The following is a 22,354-nucleotide window of genomic DNA, read 5'->3' as shown; positions in this document are numbered from 1 at the left end:
AAAATTATCTTTTTAGAATTATAGCTCAGCAAGAGCAATCCGTTTTGTGCATCCAGAAATTATAGTCCAAATGCCCATCTGCATGTCCTTTTAAGAAACATAGTTCAACAGAGGAAGTGCTGGTTCCTTGGGGAAATCATTCTCATCTTCAGCGTACATATGCTATGCTACAGTTAATCAGGCAAACTCTATTGATGTTCCCGGCACTGGGGCGTGATTGAATATTTAAAAAACAAATGCCTCTGAGCCCAGAAGACAAATGGTTCAGAGATTTGGGACTTTTAAAAAAATATATTAAGTTAAATCAAAAGCATTTTGTATTTGTTCTTCTGAGAAACAGATGAACAGACGATCGGAACATGAAAATGGCATGACAATTTCTTTACCCACTCTGACAAATTATATTCAATTTCTGTACAGGTTTTCAGTAGCTAAATAATAAACCAAAGGGGAAAACGTGGTTGTTTTTCAATCAGGTCATAGTAAGTCAAGTTTTAATGCATATAACAAATGCATATGTTATATAAGAAAAGATTAAGCTAAGAGCACGTCGATCCCAAATGTGTTACATATGTGAAATCAATCAACATCATCTATACGTATGTCATCTATTTTAGTAAGTCAAAAGTGTTGCTAAAGAAAGGAATAGAGTTTTGCCAGTGTACCACCACTCCTATAAAATACAATACTAGGTTTTAGTCTCTATTTATTTCCTCTCAAAAAGAGAAGCCGATCCAACTGAAGTCAAAATATTGGTCTCGTGTATCTCTTGCCTTTCTCATTTATCCTAATTCCACTTTCAGAATCTGTGATAAACTAGAATTAGTTCTGGGGCAGCCAAAGTAAGCAAGCCTTTTATACTCTGTCCAGATTCTCCAGTTATTTATCTTTTCCATATATTTAAAGTAGCATAGCAAACATATTATCGTAGAAATGCGATACAACCAAGAGAATGCTCACCAGGAAACAGCTCAATCTGTCCTCCTCGGCCCATCTCCAAACCAGGGTAAATCTTAGGAAAAATGTGAGATGAATATCCATATACATCTCATGAATATTTCTGTGTGTATAATCACTGTTCGTGCCAAGCAAAAAGAAATAATTTTACACCTAAGTAAACTAGAAGGAAGAAAAGGCTATACTCTGACCCACCCAGAGGTGCAAAAAATAGACTTCTTATAAAATAATGTGATTTTTAAGGTGTTTATAAAGTGATGTAGCCAACATCTGGCTTTATAGGCATCCCTCTAATAGTACATCTGAAACTTTTGAAATGATATTTGCTACCTTCTCCCTTATGAAATTGTTACTTTTGTAGGTATCTATCTCTCTGCTTTATGCCTTTTTTGCCTTTAAGACTTTGTGCCTCTCCAGGGCAATGCCCATGTTCTTCTTATCTGTGTACCTTCTGTAGTGCCTAGATAATGTCTTACACCTAGCAGGAGCTTAGTAAATATTTACTGAACTCATTTTTATTGCAAAAGCTCCCAATTTCTGCCTATGTCATATACAAAATGGAATCCCAGAGAGATCCAAAGATTCTGGCCCAAATATGCATAATTATACCTTTTCTGCTTAACCAATCTATTTTTAGGGCATATCTGTTTTAAATACATAGCACATGTTTATTTTTTATTATGAAAATATGATGGAAATGAATGAATAGAGGGTCTTTTGGTCACAGAAAACCCACTGCCCATTGTATATAACCAGTATAGAAAATTAGAGTTTTTTTTGAAAGCTGGAGAAGAGATAACACTATCTAGCAACCAGACTGAATTAACAAGAAATCTATCCTATTTCCACCAGTACTTTCTCAGAACTGGGGTTTGGGGGATGTTTGCTATATTTCCTGTTTACTTTCTCTTGACAAGTCTACACTTTCATTCTCGTTTCGTCTCTGTGAAACAAAAATTGCAAGAGCCACCACTCCATTCCTTAGTAATTTAGGACAGTAGGCCTTTTTCAGGTCTCTGTTCTTCTTTCCAGTTTTCTGCCTGAAGACAGGGTTCTTCAACCATGTGAAAAGCCTACGGGTTCTCAGAATGGCGGTGAAGGATGAGCTCATTTAGTAAGTGGTGTATGGCAGAGAGAGTTGCCCAGTGCCTGCAGTTGAGGCCAATGCAGTACTGTTTCAAGGGCGGAAATATCCCAACCCTCTTATTTTTTCACTTGAGACATAAAGTAAGACACGGCTCAACATCCAATCACCATCTTTTCTTTATCTGGGGTTCTGGAAAATAGATTTCCCCATCATTTATAAAGAAATATATGTATGAGAAGATCAAGCCAGCATAGACAAAACAAGTTTAGGCCCAGGATGAATAACAAGGAGAAGATACTTAGACACTCCGCAGTTCTCATCCGCTATTACAGATAGGCAAGCTGTTTCTTCGGAGACGTTCTAAGACCGGGGAGTTCTAAGACCTTTCTTGAGAATACAGTTACCCGCTAATCCCAGCTACTTTCCACAAGAAGGGAAAATTGTTTTATGATAGGATTAGGGATTGCAGACTCCATTTTAGAGATTTCCAGAGTCACTAAGTATAGCATACCCTGCCTTCTACAGAGCTCTCATATCAGCCCAGGCTCTCCATCACCACTACCATTGCCTCAACACAGCCATGCCAGCACCTCTAATCCTGATCGTTCAACAGTCTCCTAATTGGCCTCCCTCTCTATTATCTCCACAGACGCTGCAGACACCACACAAACTCACACCCATGCCTTCTATCATGTGCCATCACGGATTCCCCTGAATCACATCATGCAAGGACCCCCTCAAAGACCCTGAATGGCAGAGATTAAGTTCTGGGCTACCATTATATCCCCAGCATCTACAGTGCCTATGGCAATAGCCCTAGATATGATAAGGAAGAAAGGAAGAGAGGCAGAACTATGACAGACACACAGACAGATAGATCCCTTCTCATTAAAAGGCATGATAAACCCTCTTCTGGGGATGCCTGGGTGGCTCAGTACGGTAAGTGTCTGCCTTTGGCTCAGGTCAGGATCTTAGGGTCTTGGGATCAAGCCTGGAGTCACATCAGACTCCCTGCAGCAAGGAGTCTGCTGCTGCCTCTGCCCTGCCCCCCAGCTTGTGCTCTCTCTCACGTGCGCTCTCTCTCAAATAAATAAATAAAATCTTAAAAAAAAAAAAAAAGAAAAATCCTCTTCTGACCTGTGCGCAACCTAGAGCAGGCTTTCTCACCTTTACACATGCTTCACTTCTACTGAAGGGGAAATCTCACCTCAGATAGTAATCTCTATGTTGGCCGTGATGATGACCAAACACTCAGGAAGAAACTCAACAGTTCAATCAGCCACTCAAATATTTTGTTTAAAAATACCAAATTTTGAGGGGATGCCTGAGTGACTCAGTTTGTTAGGTGTCCGACTCTTGATTTCAGCTCAGGTCATGACATTGAGGTCTTGAAATTGAGCCCCCTGTCAGGCTCCATGCTGAGCGTGGAGCCTGCTTCTGTCTTTTCCTCTCCCTCTCTGCCCCCTCTCAATTGTTCTAAAAAAAAATTTTAAAAATAAAAAACCAAATTTGGAGAATAACTAGATATTTAGTTCTGTGTGGCTACAAATGGAAGGGTAGGGAATAGCTTACTGAAACTGAATGTAAGATATACATTCTCAGACAGCAAATAATGTCTTAAAAATATAATCTGCTTTTTGGAGTGCCTGGGTGACTCAGTTGGTTAAGCAACTGACTCTTGATTTTGGCTCAGGTCATGATCTTAGGGTCATGAGATCGAGCTCTGCATTGGGCTCCACGCTCAGTGGGGAGTCTTCTTGTCCCTCTCCCTCCCCCACTGTCCCTCCCCTGGCTTGCATATGTGCTCTCTCTCTCTCTGTCTCTCTCATTCTTGCTCTCAAATAAATAAATAAAATCTTTAAATTTATATATAGATATATATACTCTGCTTCATTGATTTTTTCTGTCCTAAATTTATCATTTTAATATCCACTTATTTATTACATATTTAAGTAAATAAGACAAATCGGAAAAATCTACTATGGCAAGTATAAGCAATGATCACATTAGTTCTTTAAATTTCTTATTTTATAGCAGAAAAATCCACTAACTGAAAAAGCACTGTATTTCTCATTTTCATTATTTACTTTCACAGCCATTGATTTTATGTTTGTAGTTCCTCCTTTCTCAGATTTAAAAATTAAAATTTTTCTTTCCTAGGGATAATCTCAGAAATATGTACTTATAAAATTCATGTAGCTTTCTAAATAATTCTATTTCATGATGCTCATGTCTTATGGAAAAAAATACTTTCTATAATTGAAATTTTCATGTAAGAAAAATATTTCACAAAACAGGTCTATTATCTATTGCTCTTGAACAATAAAACTTCCCTACAATAATTTAAGACAAATATACTTTGATAGGCCAATTTATTTTTAGAATAGCATTTCCCTGCTTAAATAAGCTAAATATCATAAGTTCTAGCTATTTCTCTTCTCATGGAGTTAGCTCATTAGGAAGTCAAAGTGTACAATTCTTACATAACTTCCGGTGGATCCTCTTCTTTCACATGCTTTTTTGAAATGACTATATTTTTAGTGACTACTTCCTGAATGGCTCTCTTGTAACTCGGTGGTAAAAAAAAAAATATGCCTTACCAAGACCAGATACCACATAGCAAGGCATCTTTGCAAGCAATTTATACCTATTGCACTGCTGTTTTTAGTTACTCATATTTTTATTGCAGAATAAAATAGTATATATATATATATATTTTTTTTTTTTGCTTTTATTCAGAGAATAAATGAACTTTTTAAGAACTGTTCTCAGTAGCTTATTCACAGATTTTGGCTCAACGTGGTTTCACTTTGTTCCCCTATGTAGGGTAACGACAGTATCCAGGGTTCCCCGAGCCCAACAACTAGTCCTTCAGGGTTAACTCAGCTAACATTAGAGAACACGTTGGGGAAGGCTGCAAGGCGGACAGATAAAGGACCTCTAAAAAGTGCCTACACAGAAGCAGGAGCATCAGAAAGCCAGAATTCCTTGGCAAAACAGATAGATAGAAAAGACTTTCAAATGACTGTGGTGCCTACACCATGCCTTTCTCCCCCGGGAAGAAGTGAAGCCTCTCAGAAAACTCCAGATCCCGTTATCAAAGCAAAAGACCAACCAGCCCATCAAGTACCAGCTTCAATAAACAAAACCTCCCTAAAGGAGATCTCGGCGGAAAAGTTGAGACCGATTCCTGAAGTGTCTGTAAGTGGCTTCACTCTGGTTTGCATAGACGGGCGGCACGTCCTGCTGTGTTCTGTTCTGTCCCACTTCGTACACGTTTTCAGCAGGACCTATTTTTCATCATCTGGGTGATCAGCAATGTATTTGCCTTCCTATTCAGATGTGTTTCAGCTCAGTAGCAGCAGCTGTTAAAGAGTATATTGCACATCCCAGTGATAATAGAATGCCTCACGTTTTTAATGAGAAAGATAATTATAATAGTTTTTTTTTATTTCCCAGTTACTTCTCATAATTTTAGTTATCACTGCCTGCAAATTATAAATGAAGATCTTACTTTTGAGCCAAAGGCTTGCCAGTGAAATTGACAGATTTTCAATAGCAATATACATTAGGGGCCATAAAAACATCATTATTCTATTCACTTTCTGGTCTCTTTGCAGCAGTTTCCCAAATAATAAATGGTATGCGTGAAGGTTAACAGTAAAGTAGTGTCATTGAATAAATCCCTAGGCTAGTTTGGTGGCTATATTCATGTCCATCAGATTGATTTTCCTCCTTCCTGTGTTAATACTTCTCTTCCTTCAGTTCCTCCATAGCTGCACTTAGAAACCAGAGAACAAATGAACTTATATTCCATTTTTTTAACACATTGAAGGTTTTCTGTATTTGTCATGTCCTAAGTATTCTGTATGTGTTACACTGTAAAGCTTTGGTTCAATTAGATTGGAAGGATTGTTCCCTCACACAAGTCACAGACATATACATCATCATTAACAGAATAGCTAATATATCTTAAACCCTTGCCATGTGCCGGTCACTCTGCCAAGCCTTTTTTCCATGAAGAATTTCATTTAATCCTCATAGTGACCCTGAGAGGTAGAGCCCTTCATCCTCATTTTTTTAGATGAGGAGACTGAGGTTCAGCGTGGTAATGCAGGGAGTTCAAGGATGACAGCTGGTTAGTTGAAGAGTTAGAACTTGAAGCTAGAGTGTCTGAGTCCAGAACTGCTGCCTGGGTCCACCGCACTGGGCTGCATAAACATGTACTGACTCTCATGTAAATGGTGGCCCCTCCTCAAGAAAGACCCAGATAAAACTGGAATGTGCGTTCTTATTTCTCATGTTTGTATGCATGTGTGTATGCGTGCCCACAGGAACTTAGTGAATCACCTAACAATGAAAATGGATTTGTTTTATGGTGATTTAGGATGAAAGTGGTCAGTAATATTTTTGCATGTTTTTCTTTTTTTCTTAACCATTTCTAAAACAAAAGTTCTACCTAACTGTATTTTTTTTTCCTTTGGTGTGCTCACAAGTAGAATGCAGCTAATAAACTAACCTTCCAGATTTATTTTATGACGCTGCTTCCCTTAACTGCAGCCAAAACTGGGCTGCCAAAAATGGAGCCATAGCAAGTCTCTAAGAAGCCTTCCACTCCGTTCTCCCCTAATTTTTTTGCCACCACCCTTCTATTAGGTAAAATCTCTCATCCTAATACATCCAAAAGATTGCTTATTTTTAATCTTTCCATCTTTCTGTAGAAATAAAACCAGAGCATGAAAATCAGCTTGGAAACTTGAGGCACAAATGGACTTTGAGTACCTGGCCACTTGGCCAAGTACACTGCCTGAAAAGTAGGGGAAAATGAAAGGTGGGAGAGAGAGCAGGGGACTTTCCCTTACCCGTCCTCTTCATTTGAGAGGCTCTGGGGATAAGCCAGTTCACAGAGACTATTTGGGTTGCTCCAGGAGACCCTTCTCACAGCTGCTCGCTGCCCATTACAAAGCCCTCACCCGACTCCTGTGCCTTTGCCAGGCGCCCCCTGTGTGGCATCTGCCATTTTTACTATTCTATTTTACAGCTAAGGAGACTGACAGAGCAATCCCCTCAGAAGGATGGAAGAGGGAAGGAGCTTTATCTGTGTTGAGGGGATAAAGCCACAAAGGCACTGTTTACCATTTGTGTAGAGAGGTTTGACTTCAGTGTCAAAATTCAGGCTAAGAAAATGTGATCTCTAACAACCCACATGATCGCTTCAATCTGAATGTGATAACCTCAATTTAATAGGACGTAAAATTATGGAAGGCATCGGCACTCTGCCCCATACCCTGGTGAATTTACAGTGGGAATGGAGGGTTCTTCCAGAAACACCATTTACAAAAGAAATTCATGGTCATAGTGAAAGGGTGCTAATACTTGACATTCTCTCCATTTAATAACTACAGCTAAGAATCTGAAACAAGTTTCCTCAAAAGAGTGCTGTGTGCTTGCTAACTCCACAAAGGGATTTTTTCCCCCAGATCCCAGAAACCCATGGCGGTGACTTTTAATAATTTACTAATATTTAATTCACACAATATAGAATTCAGCCTTTTTTAGTACACCCATGGAGGTGTGTAACTATCACTACTCATCTTAGATCATTTTTATCACCCCAAAAGAAATTCTATCCCCATTAATGGTCATTCCTCATTCATTGCTTCCCCCAAACTCCCAGAAGCCACTAATCTGCTTTCTGTCTCTATGGATTTGCCTATCCTAGACAGTTGATATAAATGAAATCAGACAGTATGTGGCCTTTTGTGTCTCATTTCTTTCATTTAGCATAACGTTTTCAAGTTCCATCCATGTTGTAGCATTTCATTTCTTTTTATGCCTGAATAGTCATCCATTATATGGATATGCCATATTTGTTTATTCATCTATCAGTTGATAGTTGGTTGTTTCCACTTTTGGGCTATTATGAAAGATGGTGCTATGAACATTCCTATGCACGTTTTTGTGTGGACATATGTTTTCATGCCTCTTGTGTATATATACCTAGGAGTGGAATTGTTGGGTCATATGGAACTTGATATTTAACTTTTGAGGAACTGCCAAACTGTTTTCCAAAGCAGCTGCACCATATTACATTCCCACGGGCAAGGCAAGCTGAGGGGGTTTCTCCACATCTTAGTCAACACTTGTTATTGTCTGTCTTTTTCGTTTAAACCATCCTAGTGCGTGTGAAGTGGCATCTCATTGTAGTTTCGGTTTGCATTTCCCTAATGACTAAAGATGTTGAGCATCTTTTCATACCCTTATTAGCCCATCTGCCTATCTCCTTCGGAGAACTGCCTATTCAAATCTTTGGCCTATTATTTTCATTGGATTATTTGTCTTTTTATTGTCTGGTTGTAAGTGTTTGGATACAAGTTCCTTGTCAGATACATGATATGCAAATATATTCTCCCATTCTGTAAATTGTCTTTTCATTTCTTGGGGCTATCTTTTGAAGCATGGAAGTTTTTCATTTTGTGAAGTCCAATCTATCTATGTTTTTCTTCTGTTGCTTATGCTTTCGGTGTCATAGCTAAGAGCCATTGCCTAATCCAAGGTCACAAAGATTTATTCCTGTTTTCTTCTAAGAATTTTATAGTTTAACTCTTAAATTTTGTCCTATAATCCATTTCTAGCTAATTTCTGTCTCTAGTGGGAAGTAGGGGTTCAACTGCATTTTGTTTGCATGTGGGTATTCACTTGTGCCGGCACTATTGGTTGAAAGACGATTTTTTCCCAATGAGTTATCTTGTCACCTTCTTTGGAAATCAGTTGACCATATATGTAAAAGTTTATTTCTGACTTCCCAGTTCTGTTCTATCTATATGTCTATCCTTATGCAGTATCACACTGTCTTGATTACTATAGTTTTGTAGTAGGCTTTGAAATCAGGTAGTGTGACTCCTTCAACTTTGTTCATCCTTTTCTGGATTGTTTTTGCATATCCATAGGAATTTGAGGACCAACTTGTCAGTTTCTGCAAAAAGGGCAACTGAGATTGCATTACATCTATAAAACAATTTGGGGGATATATCTTAACATCTTAACAATATTAAGCCTTCCAATCCATGGATATCTTTCCATTTATTTGTGTCTTTGATTTCTTTTGGCAGTGTTTTATGATTTTCAGCATACAAGTCTTGCACTTCTTTTATTAAAGTTATTCCTAAGTATATTTTTTGATGCTATTGTGAATAGAATTGTTCTTAATTTTATATTTTATTTGTTCATTTCTAGTGTTCATAGAAATGCAATTTATTTTTATATTGATTTTATATCTTGCAACCTTGTTAAATATTAATTAGCTCTAATAGTGTTTTTGTGAATTCCTTAGGATTTTCTATATACAAAATCATGTCATTTCAAATAGAGATAGTTCTACTTCCTTTCCAATCTGGGTGTCTTTATTTCTTTTTCTTGCCTAATTGCCCCCGCAAATGGATTTCATTTGAATGAAAAAGTTTTCTTTCTTTCAAGATATTTAAGATTTAATACTTCAACGGCTGTAGCCCAGTAGTGAATTCTAACACAGACATGATGAGCTCAGTTAGGCGTGGAAGGATTCTATTGATGTGATGCATGGGAAATGTACTAGATGCAAGAGGAAAATTTGACAATTATCCTAGGATTGGAAGTCCATCTAATATTATATGAACACAAGTATGAAATTACCTCTGCTGGCTAACATTATGGTCCACATATGTAGAGCAATGACATGTATGGGGGTTTCTACCACCTAAGCTGGATTTCTAAAGTAAAGGACTTCTAGGGGCGCCTGCATGGCTCAGTCAGTTAAGCATCTGACTCAATTTTGGCCCAGGTTGTGATCTCAGAGTTGTGAGATGGAGCCCTGTGTTGGGTTCCATGCTAGGCGTGGAGCCTGCTTAACATTCTCTCCCTGTCTCTCTCTGCTTGTCCCCCCACTTTCCCTCTCTAAAAAAATTTAATTAATTAATTAAAATAAAATAAAAAAGGACTTCTAGGTGATGAGTTATGGCTGTTCTGGTTCTACTTCTGGATTATGACAGCATCTTCTCTTGTGCTGAGCACCTGTCAGGCCAGATGTTCCCCCGGGTGCTAGAGATACATCAACCAAAACAGACGAGGCCTGTTAGGGGCTTATATCTGTTAGGAAATACAGACAATAAAGATGTACAAGCAAACACTATAAAGTAATGATAAGGGTGTGGGAAGACAAACACACGGAGATGTAAGAGAGAACAGTGTTGGCCAGAATGGTGGGTACTTTAGATGTTCTCTGACTGAGTAGGTAACATTTGAGCTGAGATCTAAAATTTAAGATGGAGCCTGCCATGCAAAGAATCTGGGAATACTGTTTCAGGTGTCAGGAACAGGAGGTACAAAGCTTCTGAAATGGGCGTCTTTGGGGAATAGACAAGGCCCATGTAGCTGGGGCATACGGGCAAGGGGAAAGTAGTGAAGGATGAGGTCAGAGCAGTACACAGGGCCCAGATCACGTAAGATCGGGATGGCCACAGTGAGGAAGTTGGCCTTTATTCCACATGCAATGGCAAGTCTTTGTAGGGTTTGAAGCAAGGCAATTAACATTTACATTCAAAAACTTCCCTCCTGCTCTGTCAAGGATGGGTGCAACAGGGCAGGAATAGAAACGAAGAAAGCAGCTGAGGCATCAGTCTGATAGATCAGAGTGGAGGTGACGAAAAGTGGCAGATTCCCAGAATAACTAAGAGCTAGAACTGACAGGATATAGGGAAAAGGAAACAGGCAGAATCAAGGATGACTCTCAGGCTTGGGACCTGAGCAATAGGGAGGATGGTCATGTAATACGCTGGGCTCTGGGAGACTGAGCAGACCTGAGCCACCAACTCAGCCATCAAGGTAGTGCAATCAGGAATTGAATTTTAAGTGGACAACCCATTGAAAATCTACTCTCACATGGGGCACCTGGTGGCTCAGTCGGTGAAGTGTCTGACTCTTGATTTTGGCTCAGGTCACAATCACAGGGTTGTGAGATGGAGCCCCGAAGCAGACTCTCTCTCTCCCTCTCCCTTTGACCCTCCACCCCCTCCCCTGATCACGCGTGCTCTCTCTCTCTTTCTCTCTCTCTCATACACACACATAAATCTTAAAAAGGAAATCTGCTCTCACAAAGTGCCAACATGAAGCGACTTTATGACAAGTCACAATTAAAGTCTCTTAAAAGGAGATGCAGGAGAACTGTTCTCTTAATCCCCTGATATGCCAGAGTACTAGTAATTCTAAGGAACACTTACTGAAATTGATTTGCTGACTACTGGGTAAACTTCTTCCTTGCAATGTTTTATTCATTTTTAAATAGAGTTCCTATTATTAAGTTCAAATATTTTTAATTGAGAAACAAGTACAGCCCTCTGGGTAATATCATAACCATGTAGATGTCTTGTAATTAAACTTTTCCACATGTATAACTGCATTCAAACAGTTCTGAATGAATCATTTTAAACCTGTAAATGTTATTATGTACATCTTTAAACAAACAAAAAAGACATATATAACAGGCTTTGTGGTTCCAGAAAAAGTTTGAGCTTATTGAAGAATGGTTATTTTCATAAGAAAGACAAAATACACTACCAATTACAGATTCAGATATTCTAGGAAAAACAAGACATAAGTTTTTATAAGAAAAAAATTATAAAATGAATCCCATATAACTTTTGAGTTTAATTTTCACATTTTCATTTTTGAAAACTCAAAACTGAATTATGGAAGGACACTTTTAAAAGTGTGTTAAGCCATGGTGTAATTTTTTTTAATTGTCAAGCCTTTTCCTTTGGATAATGAAAAAGGATTAGTTTGACTGCCTCTCTGATGAACTTGAGCTCATAGTTTTTTGAAATAGAGGTTTACTAGTCTATGCAATTTGTTCTCTACAAACTTAGAGGAAAATGAATTTGTAAATTATTTTAGAGTTTTAAAGGCATTGTTCCATTACATAAAGTTCTGCATTTTCTAGAGTATATAATACTCTGTGTTCAAAGGGAAGCCATCTGTCTCTCTTTGAATTTGCCACTCAAGTATGCTATTGGCAGCTGTCTTTCCAACAATACCCCATTGTTTAAAGACTTCATAAATGTCTGTCTGACCCCTGACTTCCTTCAGTTACAACAATATTCCATTGTTGCAAAACACCTGTTTGGGTGTCAGGTTACCCTGTGTGCTGCACGTATGTCGATCATCCTGGCCCCACTGGCCTCATGCTTTCCTGGGCCACCTGATACACGTACAGCCTTCACCTTTGCCACCCTCAGGACCTTCCCCAAAGAGAGCCCTATGTTATGTCTATCTACATTTTCATTCTTCCGAGCAGTCAAGAGCAGTGGACACCATGGCTCAGAGCACCAGCTCAAATCAGGCAGACCTGGATTTTCATTCTGGCTTTGCTTCTTTTTACTTATGTGACCTTAGACACATTTCTTAACTTCCTTGAACCTCAGTTACCTCATCTATCAACTCGAAGAAAATAATAATACTTATTCCATAGGGTCTTAATGAATATTAAATGAGATAGTACATGTAGAGCACTTAGCCCATAATTCAACCAGATATTTTCTTCTACCCATGTGTGAGTAGTTAGAAATGTAAACCAGTGTGCCTAGCATTCTAAAGCAAACTTTTTCAAATTCAATAAAATTCCAGAAACTAATTATTGGTACTGCTCAATAAGGGATAGCTATGTGCGTTTCTTATCCTCTGTTAAGAGTTGAATCAAGTGCTAACATAAGAGTGAATTAATGGGTCACTTCTGCCAGGTAATGTGCTGGTATTTTCTCAATGTTCACTGAAGAGAGAATAATATTTAGAAGCAGGACCTGGTATGTCTCCAGTCATTCCCCCAGAGAGCACCCTCTGTGTGCCTGCCTTCTTCCCAGAGCTAAATTATAGATCCGCAGCTTCATGGCTAACGGGGTGAATTAAACGTGGACAGGACTAGTAGCCATTTATAAACCATAGTGTTAACCATGGTGAGAATGTGTCACTTATTACATTGGACAGTCCTACCAATTAGTGGTCTTTGAAGAAGAGTTTGTAATTTCATGTTTTGTCAAAACTATACTCTTTCCTTGCCTCTGAAAAAAAACAACAGAGTCATTATCTCAGTTTTATCTGTCAATGCCCTGCTGGGGATATCGCTGAAGCTACAGAATTTGGTGATTAAATAACATTGGTGCTACCAGTAAAAGGATTTGCATTAAGCATAGAAATTTTCCAGGTGGAATTGGCTCCTAGCCCTCTTACTTTTGAATGTTTTTTTTTCAGTCCAAATTTTTGCTGATGCTGCAGAGTAGTTTCCTTTGAGTAAAAAAATTCTTTGCATATAGTGTCTAATTTAGTTGTTGACCAAGGCAAAATAGTCCAGAGTAGAAATATCTTAAAATAATTAAAAATGGAATTATGCTTCAAATTTTGGGTGATGATACGGAACTGCAAAAGTCATTAGGACATTTACATATCTCCAAACAATGTGCCAGTTACTCTAATAAAAAGGAGCAGTTTCAGATTCTCAGAAGTTTCCGAAATTGTAGATAAAAAGACTTGACAAAAACTAAGAGACTATCAGAAGTATGAATCAATGAAAACACATTAGTTCTTTAGCTAACACACTATAACTTTTTACTGTCAGTTCTCCAATATTGTAATGCTAAGGTTAGCATCCTACTAGTCAAATGTTTATTGAAGAAATCCATTTTCTTTGATGTCTTGGCTTTCCTAATTTTAAAGGAGCAAGTCATGCTTGCCATTTTCCTATTTTATGGAAGAGGCCCTAGGCTGACAGAATTTCCTGACCCTTTGAGATCAAGGTCTTTGATTCAAGAAACTTGTTTGTGAATTTAAGGATTTAGGGCACTTGCCCTATGCCAAGCCCTCTACGAGGTGCCCCACTCTTTCTGTCCAGTCTCCATCTCCAGCCCTCACAAGAGACCTTATTTCTGTTTGACAGACCAGGAAGCAGAGAGACTTTAGCTAGTTCACATCTAGTAAGTGACAAAGCAGAGTGTCAAACCCAAGAGTTTTGGCCAGAAAAGCTGGTTCACCTTCTACTACCCTGGACCACCTTCCCCAATTAAAGGTCACTGAAAAAGTTCTGTGATTGGGACACCTGGGTGGCTCAGTCAGTTAGGCATCCGACTCTTGACTGCAACTCAGGTCATGATCTCTGCGTCGTGAGATCAAGCCTCAGTGTGGAGCCTGCTTGGGATTCTCTCTCTTTCCTTCTCCCTTTGCCCCTCCCATCCCTCATCCCTCCACCCCCAACCCACACTCGCGCGCTCGTGCTCTCTCTCAAAAAAAAATTCTGCGATCATGTGGCAATATAACTTCCATTGCCACTTTAAGCTTCACAGTATTTTTTTTTTATTTATTTGAGAGAGAGAGAGAGCACGCTCTCTGGGGGAGAGGGTGGAGCAGAAGGAGAGGGAGAAGCAGACTCCCCGCTGAGCAGGGAGCCCAATGCGGGGCTCAATCCCAGGACCGAGGGATCATGACCTGAGCCAAAGGCAGACGCTTAACTGAGCCACCCAGGTGCCACACTACACAGTATTTTAATATGCAAAAACAAGCACAGTTGTTGGTGTATCTGTCATTACTGTATTACAACCAAAGTGTTTTACATTTTAAAACAATCTGAACTTAAAGTTATCATCTTCCCACTCCAGAAACATCAGTTGACTTACCTCTGATATTTCCATTTCTGTAGGCAGGCACAGTAATTGTTTTCCTCCTGGTTCTTTAAATAATATTTTAAACTACCATGTATTGAATGACTACTGTGCTTACCCCATGTACAAGGCTACAGTCGTCTTATAGATGGCATATCTTGAATATAATATAAAACCTGTTCCATTTGGTGTTACTAGATTCCTTCTAGTCTATAGTTGATTGTTAAACTCAAGAAGTACCCACCACTAGATAGGTGCTGGGAAATTACAAATTGTTTATCAACTCACTTTAAAGTTAATTAAGAGTTCAGCTGTGGGTGTTGGAAAATTCTTTCTGAAAATTAGCGGGCTGACTGCCGAGACAAAATGTACAGAAGTATATTGTGTGGAAGTCATGGATGAAAACGGTGTTCTATACAAATATAGCACATCGATATTAGGACCTTTTTAAAAAAATACTTTAGTGCTCCTCCCCTCCAAAAAAGAGAGCACCACGTCTATGAGAGAGAAAGCTACCCCTTTGCAAGGACTTTTGCCACTATCAGGTTTAAACTAGAATTTTCTACCTGAGACATTCTTAAGGGGTTAGTATGCGGAGATGATGAAGTGTGAATTGAGTCAGGGGTTGTGAAGTGTCTCCAGGTTACAAGCCAAAATGTTTGTGACAGACATCTCAGAGGTAGCATTGGGTCTGGTTAAGTCTTGGTCAACATGAACACCATTGATGTAAAACACAATCTACATTCTGACCAGTTCTGTCTTTCTAACAGCCTGCCTCCTGATTTCTGCTGTGTTAAGTTGACATAGCATCCCTTCAGTGCAGCAAAGTTTTTCAAGTTGTACTGTGGCTTGGTCTTTAAATTTTGATTTACCTCTTTGCATGGTGAAGAGGTATGCTGAAAGCTACCATACGTTGGGAATGACTTACTTGTTCAAGCATGTGTCACTTGAGGCTCATGCCTGAGATTTCTGTCTTCTCTTCATTCTTCTCTTCCGTGGGCCTGCATCCCCAGTGAATCAGGGACAACTCTTGTGTGGGATACGTGCTCAGGAATTTGAAACAAGTCTTCAAGGGGTGCTAGTTGGTGAAGAGATGCCCTGGAACGCTAATTTACCATCAGCTCGTATTTAAAATGTCAGTGTAGCAATACTTTTGCTGTCTGCAAACAGCAATAGAGAGGAGATTAATCTTCATATTAAAATGCCAGTTGAGGTTTAAAATTAGCTTTGGAAAATGGACTTCTACTTTTCTTGCTATGATGTTGAAGTTCAGAAAAACTTCCAAAACTTTCTAATTACAGCTTCAAAATTCTTAATAATACAAATTTGAAACTAGCAGTGATACTGACTCCCCAGCATTTACAAAATGCCTTTTTTGCCCCTACTAAGACAGTCTGGAATAAGGTGTCAGTGATTAACAACTATTACTTCCTAGGAAATCTTTTTTGAGTCTTAGACTTCTTTGCCACTTTTGGTCATGGAGAAGTACACATCTCATAAACATACACTTTGATGAATTTTCACCAACTGAACAAATCCATGTGACCATTATTCAGATCAAGAAAAAGAACAATGCCAGTGCCCCAGGAGCCCCATTGTGCTCCTTGCCTGTCAGTATCCCTTCCTGCCACTGTCCCTTCACAACTTCCGCCGAAACCCCCAAGACTAGTTTTACCCATATATACCCTCTTGTGCCTGGTTTCTCTCACTTAGCATTTCTTTTATGAGATTCAATATATCACTTATTTCACTGCTGTAAAGTGTGCTACCATGTGACTGTCACACCACTTATTTATCCACTCTGCTGATGGGAGTTACTAAGAATATGTCTTTTTTTATTTCTTTTTTTTAAATGCATTATTGAAGTATGGTTGGCATACAGTGTATTAGTTTTAGGTGTATAACAGAGATTTGGCAATTCTGTACATTACTCAATGTTCACCATGGTAAACATAGTCACCATCTGTCATCATACAATAGTATTATTATTGACGAAATTTACAATGCTGTACTTTTCATCTCCATGACTTACTTATTTTATGACTGGTAGTTCATACCTCTTAATCCCCTTCACCTATTTCACCCATCCCCCCATCAACCTTCCTTCTGGCAACCACCAGTTTATTCTCCCTATTTAAGAGTCTGCTTGTTTGTTTGTTTGTTTTCTTTCAGATTCCACATGTAAGTGAAATCATATGGTATTTGTCTTTCTCCGACATATCTCACTTAGCATAATACCCTCTAGATCCATCCATGTTGTTGCAAATGGCAAGATTTCATTCTTTTTTATGGCTAATATTCCTCTGTGTGTGTGTGTGTGTGTGTGTGTGTGTGTGTGTGTACCACATTTTTATCCATTTATCTGTCGACGGACACTTAGGTTGCTTCCATATTTTTGCTATTGTAAATAATACTGCAGTAAACATAGGAGTGCATATGTCTTTTCAAATTAATGTTTTTGTTTTCTTTGGGTAGAAAACAGTATGGAGATTCCTCAAAAAATAAAAAATAGAGATATCATATGATCCAATAAGTATATATCTTTTGATAGAATCATAGACTTTTAATAAGACTTGGCCAGGGAAGTGGAAGCCATTTGGGCTTAAAAGGTTTAGATTGCTTTCTAGGTATTCCCAGGGCACCTGGGTGGCTCAGTCGGTTAAGCTTCTGCCTTCAGCTCAGGGCATGATCTCAGGGTCCTGGGAATCGAGCCCCACATCAGGCTCTCTGCCAGCAGGGAGTCTGCTTCTCCCTCTCACTCTCCCTCTGTGTTCTCTCTCTCTCTCAAATAAATAAATAAATTCTAAATTCTAAGTATTTCCATCCTTGTTATTTTGGAAATCTATTGCTGATTTCATTTCTGAAACAGTATGTATAAGTATTTCTAGTCTACTTAATGCTTTCTATGAATGTAAGCTCCGTACTTCCAGCTTGTCCCATGTTGTTCTGCCTGATGGTTAGAATATGCTGCCATATCACCCTTCTTATCCTTCGAGGTCCAGCATAGAGACCCATCTCCTCCATGAAGCTTGACTGATCCTACAAGAGGTGACCTCTCTCTTTTCTGAAATGCCAGACTATTTGGTCTATCTCCCTTTCCTTACATGCCTTTTACATTTTGTTCTGTTCTAACAGCCACCATCCCCTTTGTAGTAGTAGTTTCTGTGTCTTGGTGTAACTTAAAAGAACACAAAGAGTCAGGGATAGTTCGGTAGACCTTTATTTAGAGTTTTTTTTACATGGTGTCCCCTATGCTCTGGTGTCAGGCCCTGTCACAATGCAGAGCTGATTCAGAAAGAGAGTCTCAGAGATTTTATAGGTTCCAGAGTGAGAATAACAGCCCAGTTTCTCCCAATTTTATTACTCTCCCATCCATATAGAAGGGAATGAGTTTCTTCACCTGATCTTATTAACCCATGGCCATGTCTCATTTTGGCTCTACACCACCATTGTGAACTTAGCCTTAGAACTTAGAACAGTTCAGTAAAACCAGATCTTATCTGAGACTCACAACATTCTATAGGCACGTGTTTGATGGATTAAGCTATTCTGCCTTAACATCTTGAGAGATTAGGCAAAGAGCATCAAGTTGTAAGGTTACTTTTGTTTGTTGTGTTTTATCAACTTGCTGGAATTACCCATTTTCCTTTTAATCATGATCAAGACTCTGTGTGATGAACTAGTACTATACCCAGTTATATGCTCCTTTTTTTTTTTTAAGTAGGTTTCATGCCCAGTGTGGAGCCCAACACAGGGCTTGAACTCACAACCCTGAGATCAAGAGTCAGACACATAACCAACTGAGCCACCCAGGTACCCCTTATGCTGCCTTATTTTATGCTCGTTTCTTTTTTTTTTTTTTTAAGATTTTATTTAGTTATTTGACGGAGAGAGACAAAGTGAGAGAGGGAACACAAGCAAGGGGAGCGGGAGAGGGAGAAGCAGGCTTCCTGTGGAGCAAGGAGCCTGATGCAGGACTCGATCCCAGGCGGGACTCGATCCCAGGACCCTGGGATCATGACCTGAGCCGAAGGCAGACGCTTAACGACTGAGCCACCCAGGCGCCCCTGCTCATTTCTTTCTAGCTCTTGATTGCCCTACTAGATTGTAAGGCCTGTGAAAGCAGGGGCCACATCTCACTTGTCTCTGTGACTTCTAAAAATGTTTGAAGATCAAAGAAGATGAGTGGTTCACCTGGTTTCATGAGGGAAGAACTTGCCTGGGAATCTGAGCACAGCTGAATTGTATAGCCTAGAGCCCATTTCCTCCTTCCTAAAACAAATCCAACTGATAATGTCTCCCTTCTTTCCTACAAGGATATTTTGAGACAAAATTGGGTTATACATAACATTTTGAGGCTTTTGGAGATAGAATTAGATAGGACACTTGCCTCTCACAAGTTGTATAATTTAGTTAGATGCCATCTTGTGCTGGAGTCCCCTTTAATGTGAAGACTTTCTTGCAAGCCTTCTTTTGAAAAATATATAATTTAAATGATTTAGCCTTTCCGGTGATTTTGAAATGGCTTAAGAGATTACGAATCAAGACTGTATCGGGGGACTAAGTTAATTACCTGTCTCTGCCACCAGTTGCTCTATCCATGACCCTGGAAAAAGTCACTTCTTTATCTCTGCTCATTTTCGCCTGCTCTTCCAATGTGTTGTCAGAATACATTTTACTGTCGTAGGAAATAAATTCATGGAAATTCAGAGCTCTGAGCAGACTGAGCATCAACAGTTCCTGGCCCATAATAGGGTCTCAGTAAGTATTTGTAGATACTTACTAATGAATGAACTGATGGGTGCATTTCCAACACTGCAGATGACTGCAGTATTCCCGGCAGGCGCCATTTCCCCAGCCTCTGCTTCAGTACTTCCAGTGGTGGAGAGACTTCACTCCCTCTGAAGGCCACTCATTCCCTTTGTCAACAAATTTAATTACCATCAATGCCACCTTGGACTCCTGCGAGGCGTCTTCCAAATCTGCGGGGTAGTTAATCACTGCCAAGCTGCGTTCTTCAAGCATCTTAGACATATCTGTGTTGTAGTGTTGATCTGGGTACATATAACACTCTGACTTATAATGCCTGTTATGTCTCCCTTTCTTGACTGTGAGCTCCATGAGGACAGGGGGTGTCTTATTTTCTCTATACTCCCAGCTCCTGACATAGTACAGAATAGATGAGAGACTGGGGGAGGGGAGAACAGAGAAAATGAGAAGAAAGAACAATAATAACAGGGAGCACATGTATTGATGGCCACCTCAGCGGTCCTCCTAAGAAGGATGTACTCACCCAAGGAGGTGTGCACCAAAAACCATCCACTGGGCTTGAGGAAGAAACTATTCCCATTTTTTTAAACTCAACCATTTTAATTTCTATTTTTCTGTTTGTTTTATACTATGTATACTAGTTTAATATAGCTATACATGTGTTTTGTTTATTTTTATTTATTTTTAAAGATTTTATTTATTTATTTGACAGAAAGCGAGAAAGCACAGGCAGGGGGAAAAATAGTGGGAGGGGGAGAAGCAGGCTCAATCCCAGGATGCTGGGATCATGTCCTGAGCCGAAGGCAGACACTTAACCAGCTGAGCCACCCAGGCGCCCATGTGTTTCATTTATAAACAAACATATATTAGAAGGTACATACACACACATTTTTTCATACAGGTGCACATCATAAGTTTGGAGACCCTTCGTATAGCTGTTTGTCAGGTACTATGCTAAGTATTTTACATGCATTATTTCATTTAGCCCATTGAAAATCACGTGAGGTATATACTATAGTTCCATTTTACAGATGAAGAAACTGAGGCACGGAGAGGTTAATTTGCCCAGTCACATCCAGCTGGTAACCGGTGGGACAAGGGCCCAGACCCAGATCTGTCTGGCTTAACCACTTCCCATTCTCTCTTGTTTTCTGTCCTAACACCTAGGGTTGTACCTGAGGCACAGTACAGGTTTGTAGATTAAATACATGAAATGAATGGATGAATTAATCATACTGAGTACATCTTAAAGCTTTCTCAAGAAAAATTGTTAAAATGAAAATAAAATTTCCTTTCTCACTGTAAAGGTGTGTTGGCAACAACAAGCCAAATGACATGCCCAGGTGACACAATGGAACATTTCATTCCATTTCTTGGCAGAAAAACTGAAGCGAAGCCCAGCAAGTTACTGTTTACCGCTGAGCCTGAAGTCAGGCTGCTAGTCTTGTTTTCACATGTGATGACTGAACTACCTTGTTTTTATGGAGCTATAACTCATATACCATAGAAATCAGCTTTTTAAAGAGTACAGTTCAGTTTTCAGTATATTCACGAAATTCTGCAGCAACTTAATTTCAGAACGTATGCATCACCTCCCAAAGAAACTACACACCCACTGGCTACACACGCATTCCTGCTCTCTCTGTCCTAGGCAACCACCAATCTGCTTTCTGTCTCTATGGATTTGCTCATCCTGGACATTTCATATAAGTGGGATCATACAATCTGTGACCTTTTGTCTCTGACTTCTTTCACTTAGCATAATATTTTCAAAGTTCATCCATGTTGTAGCATGTGTATCAGTATTTTGTGACTCTTCATGGGCAAATTACATTACATTGTGTGGATAAACAAGAATCTATCCATCAGTTGATGGACATTTGGTTGTTTCCACCTTCTGGCTGTTATGAATGGTGCTGCTGTGAACATTTGTGTTCAAGTTTTTGTATGAACATATGTTTTCAATTATCTTGGATATATACCTAGGAGCAAGTTGCTGGGCCACATGGCAGATGTTTAACATTTTGAGGAACCACCAAACTGTTTTCCAAAGTGGTGGCACCATTTTACATTTCCACCAGCAGTGTGTGAGGATTCCAGTTTCTTTACATCCTCACCAACCCTTGGTGCTATCAAACTTTTGTATAACAGTCCTAGTGGTTGTGAGTGGGATTTCACTGCGGTGCTGATTTTTATTTCTCTAATGACAGTGATGTCAAGCATCTTTTCTTACGTTCATTACTCCCCCAACTATTTCTTCTGAATTCAAATTATTGCTATTTTTCTTTTTTTTTTTTAGTGTCTTTCATTGGAATATAAATTTTGTTCTTCTTATGCTATCTGTTTTGTCCCAGGAACTCTCAAAACATATTAAATACTCATGAAATCTCCTATTAGGGATTGCATAGCCTCTCAGGGTGCCAGGCGGCTGGAGCCATGGGTTGTAAAAATTTAAATGAGTTTCCACCAGCAACTTTCCAGAAACTCTCTATGTTACATTGTTAGGTCACAAGCTTTGATAATCCCAAAATTATGATAATGATAGTGCTTTATTCAAAACATCATAGAAACTTATGAAACCCAAGACTTTTTTTAAATTATATTTTCTTAACTTTTTATATCCCTGTGAGGCAGAAAAGAAGAGAAGGCAGTAGCTGTCTCAAAGGGTCCTCCGAGAAAGTAAGTGTAGAGGTTTGAATATCTAAAAAATTCTAGTGTGTCATGAAACAAACCTTTTATCTTTTTAGAGACAGAGGTGGAGGGCGGGGAGGGAGAGAGAGAATCCCAAGCAGGTTCCATGCCCAGCATGGAGCCCGATGCAGGGCTTAACCAACTGAGCCACCCAGGCACCCCATGAAATAAA

At 39.2% G+C, this 22,354-nt stretch overlaps 1 protein-coding gene across 8 annotated transcripts in view; it reads left to right on the top strand.

The window, feature by feature from the left end:
• CFAP20DC (CFAP20 domain containing) overlaps nt 1-22,354 on the top strand; it is a 266,758-nt gene that overhangs the window by 179,360 nt on the left and 65,044 nt on the right. For 5 of the 8 annotated variants that reach the window (XR_003518687.1, XR_003518688.1, XM_027587613.1 and 2 more), the window contains 2 exons: nt 4,871-5,245; nt 22,126-22,170. The exons of 1 other annotated variant lie outside the window; for it this stretch is intronic. Coding sequence is in view for 5 of the 7 variants with exons in the window: in XM_027587613.1 (XP_027443414.1) it covers nt 4,871-5,245; nt 22,126-22,170 (420 nt within the window). In the remaining 2 variants the exon portion in view is untranslated. Of the gene's footprint in view, nt 1-4,870; nt 5,246-13,087; nt 13,091-22,125; nt 22,171-22,354 lie in introns of all 8 variants that reach the window. 2 more of the 8 variants (XM_027587617.1, XM_027587612.1) reach the window with 2 other exon arrangements.

Source organism: Zalophus californianus, chromosome 1, assembly GCF_009762305.2.
Source record: "Zalophus californianus isolate mZalCal1 chromosome 1, mZalCal1.pri.v2, whole genome shotgun sequence".
Taxonomy (NCBI): Eukaryota; Metazoa; Chordata; class Mammalia; order Carnivora; family Otariidae; genus Zalophus; species Zalophus californianus.
This window is presented reverse-complemented; position numbering and strand designations above follow the sequence as displayed.